We start from the raw sequence: 10,232 nt of genomic DNA on the forward strand, positions 1-10,232 counted from the left end.
GATGATGGTATTTGAGTTGTACTTGTCTTTTTTTTAATATTGTCTTTATTTAATATTTTTTTAATTTTATTTAATATTGTACTTGTTTGTATAATGTATAATGTTTTTATTTATTTTTTTTTTTTTTGATGTTTTCAATTTTATATGAAGAAAATTTGTTATTTACATTATAATCTTTTGTAATCTATTATTCTTTATTCTGTAATACATATGAATATTTTTTTAAGAAAAGTATGTATTTGGAATCGATATTTTATTTTATTTATTTTCGATTTATTTGAAGTAATAATCTATGATGTATTGATTCATTTTTTATATGCATTTGCTTTAATAATTGTAAGAAAATTTTATATTTATAGTATCATATATACATATATTTTTATTAGTTAATATTATGTAGTTAATGTAGTAATGTAATATATCATTTTTATTATATGGTATCTATATATATTTGTATACTAAATGTAATTTGTTTCGTCAATAATATTTTTAATCTTATCAATTTGTAATCTCTTGTTACATATTTATTTTATTTTTTTTTTTTTTTGATGATATTTTCTACACAAATTTTTCTTCGTTATTATATGATATACATATATATATAATATAAGATATAATCAAATAATTTAAAAACTTTTATCATAAATTGTTTATTTCAAGATATAATAAAATTTACAATAAATTTCCTTAAAAATAGACTTCTTTTAAAATTGTATATCATTGGAATTTTTTTTTAAAAATATTTATTAATTAATTTATTTGAATCAACATTTTATAATGCAATTTTACAATCGTTTTCAACGCTTTTTTCAATTTAATGATTATTTGAAATTTTGAAATATTTGAAAAAAATGGAAAAAGAAGTCAGCTAATAATAAATCTAAAGAATAGACAATTGCACAAATAACATATTTTGTATTAAGAATTTTTAAATTAATAATTTATATTATTAATTTTAATAATATTGATTATTAATATTGATTATATACATTATCGTGATACAACAGCTATGTGAAAAAACGGAAGAAAATAATCGAAAAAAGTTTTGAAAATTATTTTGAAATCGGTTTATATATTATAAGTTAGAAAAAACACTTTTAATAAAATTATATTTGTAGAAGCAGTTTTATTTTTGAATTTCATCATAAATTTTATTATGTCTTGATATAAATTCTTGAAAAGTTTTTGAATTTTTTAATTTATATCTTATATATAATATTATTATGTTATATATTATATATATATTTTTCTTAATTTTTTTTTGTTTAATTATTATATTTTGTTTTTTTTTATATTGCTGTGAATTTTTTTTTCTGAATTCTCATTTTTTTATTTGTAGAAAATTAAAAAATCTATATCAAGAACGATATAAATTTATCAATTTTCGTTAGAAGAAAAGAATTTTTTATTAGAAGAAAAGAATTTTTAAATCTTTAATTTTTCTTGTAAAATTTTCTTAATAAATTAAAATTTTCCTTATTAAAATATTATGTTATTATATAAATGTTATATAATTGTAATAATTATTATTTATAATTATAGTGTTATTGCAAAAAAGCTATATCTAATTAAATCATAAAATTATGGATTTTATATATATATTGAAAGTAAAAAATTTTGTTATGAATTGTTTAATTGCGTTTTGTTTGAATAATATTGCAATATTATTTTATCATATAATAACTTTATTATTCATATCTCTTTCTTGTATTCTGTCATTACTGTGTGTACATTTTTAAATATATTTTCTTGATTATTTTTGAAATTAAATGATATTTATTATTTATTTATTTTAATTATTTTATTTAATGTTCTAATCTAAAAGGAGTTTCTGAAATTTTTTATTTTTTTGTTGTGAATCCTGTATATTTAGTTTTGTTAATTTTTTCTTCCTTTTTTCAATTTACTGTTATTATTTTATGTATGTATCAAATATTCCTTGAATAGTAAAAATTAATTTAAATTTAATCTAATTTTATAAAGATGGAATTTGCGAACATTAAAATTGCAAAAAAGCATCTTCTCTTCTTGATGACTTAAATGATTTTTAAATATGTTACAGACATTTTGAACAGCTTTTCTTAAGCATAATTATAATTTTTTAAATATTCAGAAAAAAAGATTATTACTATTACATAGAATTTCATGTATATATTTACATTTGTGAAAATTAGTATTTAACTGTCATTTATTAATTATTTATAAATACATTATGATTATAAACATATAGCTGCTGATATTCAAAACGTATAATGAGCTAATATCAAATTTAAAAATTATCTATTTAGAGACTTTGAGTATTCCACAAATCTTTCAAATCTGCAATAAAATAATAGATGCTATTTATGAGATTAATATCGCTATTATTGTAACTTTGGTGATTTCGATCACTTCAAGATTATTATTTTATATTTTATATTTCTAATCCGTGGATCCGAAGTTGTATATAAATAAATATTTAAGGTTTATATAAATATATATTGTAACGAATAACAACACTCATACATGAATTTTGCAGAATATTCAAGGTTGGTATGACGTGAAAATCAAGATATTTTAAACTTATCAGAATTCATTTATATATGATATATATTTGAGAAAATAAATTTTTAATCTATTTATTCATTATACATATTAATTGTTTATTGTAGCAATATTATATTAACAATTATATATAATAATTTAATAACAATAATTTAACAATAATTTAATAATAATTTATATTAACAAAAGATAGATGGCAGACGAATTCTTTTATATTTTTTACGGATATATTTTTATAAATGTATATATATGTATATATATATATATATATATATATATATGATGAAATTCTATGTAATAATAATAATTTTTTTTGTAAATATCTCGAAAATTAAAATCAATCGTTGTTTATATATATATATATATATATATATATATATATATATGTTATTCGTTGTTTATTATATATGTTATATTATATATATATAATAAAATTCTATAATAGTATAATATACAGAATATAATTATATAATAATATAATATAAAATTCTGTATATAATAATATATAGAATATAAGTAGAATATAGCAGAATATAATATATATATTATAGAAATAAATTCAAAATCTCATTGTAACATATTTAAAAATCATCAAAATCGGAGAAAAAATAGCTTTTTTGTTCCAATTTCATATTTATGATTATAGGTTTTCAATATTATTGTTTTTTATATGTGTTTATAGATATATTAACGTTGAATTTTTATATGTTTCTTTTGAATTATGCTATTAAATGATATTTTTGAATAATTTTTAATCTTATTGTTAATAATGTGTATTTTTATATTTTTTTTTATTATAATGGTATTTGATAATTAAAGTAAATAATATCAATTAAGCAGATAGTCTATTTTTGTATAATGATTTTAATGATTTTCAATCAAATATCAAAGATCATTAAATATTATTAGATTTAAAAAAAATATACAAATTGTATTTTGTTGTAGCATCAACATGCCATTATTGAAACAATAATGAAAACACAGGCAATACATAAATGATAGTTGATTGCCATAATCGAAATATATTAAATGAAATAAATTCAAATAATTTTGATATAGAATAAATAAATTTTGTCCAAGATAAATTTATTATACATTTTCTAATAATTTTCGAATCATTATGTATGAATTCTGTTATAAAATTTGATCTAGTTTGATCATTAAGTTTGAATTTTTTTTTTAGTCTCTTAATAACCAAGTCATAAACATTGAAAATATGATTTTACGATTTACCATTTATCTAATAATCATTCGAATTCGCAATATGAAAATAAAATATAACAATATGAAAATAAAACAACTCTTAAATAATTGAAATTATGATGATAATAACAATAACAACAACAGTTTTATTAAGTTTGATGTAACATCGATCATTATAATTTTAGTCGCAATCGTTCTATTTTATTTTTTTGAAGAATTCAATGTTCAAATTCTTTATGAATATACTATAGGTACTAAATATAATGATTTTCGCGCAATATTCAATTTTCAGTATAAATTGAGATTTTAAGACAATGTATGAGAAAGTAGATTTTGATCAAATCTATCTTTTATATTAATATTAATTATTTATTGTCAATATGCTTATATTAATGGAAGATAAATGGCAATTTTATACTTATATAGCATATGCTATCATAAATGTATATATAGATAAATGTATAATAATAACAATTCTTTTTTGTAAATATTTTGAAAACTAAGATTGATTGTTATATCATTATATGTATAAAAAAGAGTTGTTTAAAATATTGATTTTTTACAATACATTTCAAAATCATCAAAATTGGAGAAGAAATAGTTTTTTTAGAACTTTATTAATTTTTGTTATTATAGATTTCTAAAATTTAATTCAAAATTAAAATTTGTAATGTGCATCAAATATATAATATATGTATATAATATGATAAATGTACATAACAAATGTATAATAAACTGTCGTTTTCGAAATTATAAATGCCGAAATTCAAATGAATTTTTAATAAAAAATAAATTATTAAAATAAAAAATAAATAAATGAAATAAAAAAACCAATCATTTAAAAAACAACATTTTTTGAAATGATTCTTATAGTTTTTTTATTATTTTTAAATGAAATACATATTATTATATTTATCATGCAGATTGATATTTATTTTGTAAATTGAAATGAAAATTTTTATTTTCTGAATTTTTTCTATTGGACAAAATCCATTACAAATAAATCTTTACTATTTATATTTTTTTGTTCTTCTAAACATAATTCATTATAAATAATTATTAATATTATCCATAATATAGGCTGTCACATAATAAAATTTAAAGACAGTATTTCTTTTCATTTCAGTCCTTTCGTTTTCACTACTATACGTACAATTTTTTTGCTTTATTTTCACTTGAATTATTTCACTATTGCTTTCTTTACTTATTATATAATTTGATTAACATTAAATAATAAAATTAAAAAAGAAGAAATTAAAAATAAAACTTGAAACTTAAAACTTGATACTTGATACAATGTCTATAAGCTACTAAGCATTCGCCTAATATAAGAAACGAAGAAAAAAAAATGTTTTGAAAGACCAACAGCAGAGATGGAGAATGGTTTTACTTTTTTTCCATCTCGCATCTAATTTCAATTATTTAAACTTAATATTTAATAAATAAAATTTGACATCCATATTTTTTTATATATCAACTTTTATTTTGGCTTTTAGAATAAATTCTTCAAAAATATGGATTACGGATATATTAACACTTTGTTATTATTGTTCTAGCTCATGAATCTAGAATTATAATCTATAAGAAATATATTCAATTTATATTGTGTGATTAAATAAAATAAAATAAATTATGATAAATTATTTTGATCATTCAATTTAAGAAATTTATTATACTTAGACATTCTGAAAATACATGTGTTCAAAATAATATTCATACATTTATGTAATATTTATGTAATAATTAAATCAAGTAATTTATACAAGCCATATTTACAGACAAAAATATGTTGATTTCTTTACAACTTTCTCTACTCTTTTTCAATAATATTTTGTAGAGTATGTAATTTCAGCATGATGAGTGTTCTTCATTATTCTACAATAGTAAGAATAATATTCAATTTCAATTAAATTTATATGGATGTTGCATTATATAAAGAAAAACATCTCCAATCTCAATTCCATTAAATTTTTATATATAAAAAATTTTAAAATATTATTAAAAATATTAAATATAATATAATACTATTAAGTTTGAATATAATACTATCAATCAAATCTATAATATAATTAGAATATAAAATAAATTCAAAGTAATATACCCATTAATTATGCCGGAAGATTTATTAATTATCAATATCAATATCAATCTATTTATTATATTATATATGAATATTAAATCTTATATTATATATGAGATTTAATAATAGCTATCATTTTAGATACTATAATATGTTTACGGAACATATAAATAAAATATAAATTTTATATATAAATTTTTTGAATTGAAAGATAGAAATGCTAATAGAAATAATAGAATAGAAAATAATAGAATAGTTCATTATAAGATTTATGGTTTTTGTTTTTTCTGTTCTATGGAGATAAGAAAAACATGGAGTTCCGTCAAAAAAAATATTAATGATCTTGAAATCTCTAAATAAAAAATAACTTAAAAAAATTATTTTATATATAATATATATATATATATATATATTTCTTTAAATAATATAATTTTGTCCTAAGAATTTTTTTCATAAAACAGAGTATCCTTTACAAGATAGGAAGACCATTCTTATTTTTTTTTAACAGAATACCATAATTAATTTGTATTTATTTCATTTATTTATTTTATATTAATTTTTAAAAAATAGCTTTTATAAAGTTGAATAATGTTTGAAATATTTTTCATTATTCTGCATAATTAAAAAATTATGATAAAAAAAAATCTAAAATCTAAAATGCAAGACATTAGAAAGTAATTAAAATAAAATTATTCTAATATAAAATTTTAGCTATTTAAAATGATAAACTTTTTAGTATATATGTATTTATGTTGTATTAACAATAAAAAAAACTTGAAAATAAATATCAAATATTAGTAAATTCGTAAATCAATGCTGTTCAATATACAGAATAATATAAAAAATATAACTAAAATATAACTATTTAGAAGCAGAATCACTATTTTGAATATATAAATTGAATTTCAAAATAAATTTATCTTAATTTAAGTTTTTGATGTTTTAAAATAGCAGGATTCAATTTAAAATCTACTTTTTTTGTTACTTGTGTGATTTTAACCTAAAGAGTAATAATTCGAAGATATAATTATTTTGCAATAGTGAAATATCTCATAATTAAGAATTGAATTTATCAAAAAAAATATATATTTTTATGAAATTTAATTGGTATGAAGAAGAACATCATATGGTGCAAATTATATATCAAATAGTGAAAAAGATTCCAAAGTCAAATTCATTTTTATAATAAATAAAATTATATATTTTTTTTCCGTAACACGATAAATCTTTTATAACAATAACAGATGTCATATAATACATCATTAAATTTATCATCGTATTATAAAAAAAAAAAATATACGATTTCATTAATAAACAAAAATTATTTAATTTTAATTTTGAAATTTTTTCCATCATTTGATATATAATTTTGCATCATATAATACATAATTTTTAAAAAATATATTTTTGATAGATTCAATTCTTTCTTCAAAATTATTATATTATTACATTCTTCAAGATTATATATTATTTCAACATTACAAGAAAGAAAAAATCATTTTTTATGTATATTTTTACATACTACATAAAATCATAACAAAAACACTATACTATTTTGTTAAAATATAGAAAGAATTTTGAGGATTCAATAAATAATCTCCTGTCAAGTATAGATAATTTAAAGAATTTATGTTTCTTTCAGCATTTTTTAAATTTATTTTGTATACTAATATTTAAATAATAATAAAATTTAATCAAAATAAAATATGATTTAGTATCGCGAAAATAGGCTCTTTATTTAACGAAAAGAAACGGATTGAAAATATTTAACAAATATCATCAACAATCTTGAAGAAACAAAACAGTTTTAATAGATAAAACATTTATTTTAAAATTGATTGTAAATATTTCTTTTATTTAAATTTTTATTTTATTTATATTCTCAATTTTTAAATTAATGGATATTTAAAAAATAAATTATTATATTTAAGGATTTATTATTTATTAAGACATTAAAGAATTAATTTATTACATTCAATAAATATCAATATAAGAAAAAAATTTGCTTTTTATTGCTTGCAAAAATATCATTGAATTTTATAATCCGAGCTATTATATATTATTAGAATTCAATGATCATTATTTTTCATTTCTTACAATTTCTTACAATTTTTTTTTACAAACTTATATTATGTATATTAAAAGTAAAAATTATGTAAAATATATTTCTTTTTAGAATTTCATAAATGATGCAGAAATTTTATTGGCATCTCCAAAAACACCCGAAGGATCTGGTGGAACTTCGATTACTAGTAGCACACCTGGCGTTATAGGTGCTCAAGAAGTATACAAGTAATATTATATTTTATTATTTGTTATTTTAATATTTTTTTATACTCAGAAAATTATTACAATTCCTTAGGAAATACTTTTCTATTTTTATAAATTCTTATAATTCATAAATCATTTCCAAGTGTAAATTGCCGATTTTAATGAAATTTATGTATGTATTCTCTATAAAAAATATTTGAGATGCAGTATTTTTTACATGTTAATATTTATGTCAAAGAATTGAAAAGCAACTTCTATTTGTGATTTAGAAATATTTATAGTATATAAAAAAATTTTTAATGAGTTTCATAAGAATGATTTAAATATAAATAATAATTATATATTTGTTTTCAAATATTGAATTTAGCTATATAAAAAACTTTTTAGAAATCTATTTGTTTAAAAAAATAAAAATTTAATTATTTTTATTGTAAAATATAATCATAAAAATTTATGAATATAAATAATTATATGAATATAAATAATTATAAATTTATTATGAAAATAAATAATTATATAAAATATGAATAAATTAATCAATTAATTATTTTGATTTTTGATATTGTAACAAAATGTATTCTATTTATTATTTTTTTTTATTTTATATGAATAGGACTCATGAATATAAAAATATAAAATATTAAAATATTAAATTATATAAAAATTATATAATTTAGAAAATCAAAATTATAAAATATTATAGTATGCTTATAATTTTTTATTTTATATTTCTAGTTTGCATAATTATTATCCTAAATATAACAATATAAAATACATGTAATTGCTTATGCAACTTTAAAAAAGATTTATGATAATTTATATAGCAATAATTCCTTGTTACAAAATAAATTCCGAAGTTAAAACATAAGACAGAATTATCATATTAATTTTTAAAATTTGAGATCAAATTTTTGATATTTTATTTTATCTTTTCCATAAAATAACATTTTAATTTGTGATCCCGAATTCAAAAGATAGAAAATAAAATATGCTTATAATTCAAAAAATGCAACTCTTTAATTTTCTTTAAGTTGCATTTTCTAAGATATTAATATAATAGATATAATATAATCCTAAACGAACAATTTTTTATTTAATTATTTTTTTTTAGAGATCCCAGACAAAAAAGACTCGCGGAAAAACAGAAACAGCAGCAAAGTTCTCAAGTTGGGCAAGTACCTGAAAAGCTCAGTTTTAAAGAAAAAATGAAAATGTTTGCAATGGAAACCGGTGAAGATGGAACTCCACGGGATAAAGTGAAAATTTCACGTGCACAGCGTGAAATAGATAATATTGGAAATCCCGCACTGAATAATAATTATTACAATAATAGTAATAATAGTATCATCAGCAGCAATAATAGTAACAATCAAAATAATAACAACAACGGCAATAATATCAATAACAACAATAGCAATCGACAACAATAGAAATTAAGACTGAAAATTGAGATTTATTTTTTTTAAAATCATATTACATGGATCAGAAAAAAATTGGTGTATCATACCGAACTATTATTATACCATATAAAGAATGTGTGTATTATATTGGTAATGATTCTAACTATTTCATACCGAATACCGATACCGAATTGTTATTATACCATATATAGAATGTGTGTATTATATTGATAATACTAACTATTATTATATAAATACTAACTATTTCATTATGAATATGAACATATATGCGAACATATATGCATTCCAACAATTTGCCCAATTTTGACCAAAATATTATATATTATAAAAATGAATATAAATAAATAGAACAATTAAAAATATTAGAATAGAGAATAAATGCGTTCATATGATGAAATCAGTCTTCATATTTTTAGTATTTAATAACATAATGAATATTAAATGCATTTGAAATCTACTTATTCGATTGGACCAATTTATGATTTTTGATAATAATAGCTATGAATAAGACTTATAATAAAATATACTAAATAAGTCAATAAGAAATAACATTTAAAATAATTTATTATTTCTTACTTATCTTCTTAAAATTTTAAAATCAAAAAATTAAATGAATTTAAATGATTTAAATGAAATATTTAATTGAAACAAGTAAATGCAACTAAATTTTTTTATATCTCATTATTTCTGATATGGTTTTTTTGATCAATAAT

General features: G+C 17.4%; 1 protein-coding gene across 12 annotated transcripts in view; it reads left to right on the plus strand.

The window, feature by feature from the left end:
• The window catches only part of LOC122714171 (putative uncharacterized protein DDB_G0282133), a 49,056-nt gene extending 39,055 nt beyond the window's left edge, over positions 1–10,001 (plus strand). For all 12 annotated transcript variants that reach the window (XM_043935279.1, XM_043935282.1, XM_043935283.1 and 9 more), the window contains 2 exons: positions 8,004–8,119; positions 9,210–10,001. In XM_043935279.1, the coding sequence (XP_043791214.1) occupies positions 8,004–8,119; positions 9,210–9,528 (435 nt within the window). In that variant the 3' untranslated portion in view covers positions 9,529–10,001. The remainder of the gene's footprint in view (positions 1–8,003; positions 8,120–9,209) is intronic.
• Positions 10,002–10,232: the final 231 nt, after the last annotated feature.

Source organism: Apis laboriosa, unplaced genomic scaffold (genome assembly GCF_014066325.1).
Source record: "Apis laboriosa isolate Shangri-la unplaced genomic scaffold, ASM1406632v1 scaffold289_cov146, whole genome shotgun sequence".
Lineage (NCBI taxonomy): Eukaryota > Metazoa > Arthropoda > Insecta > Hymenoptera > Apidae > Apis > Apis laboriosa.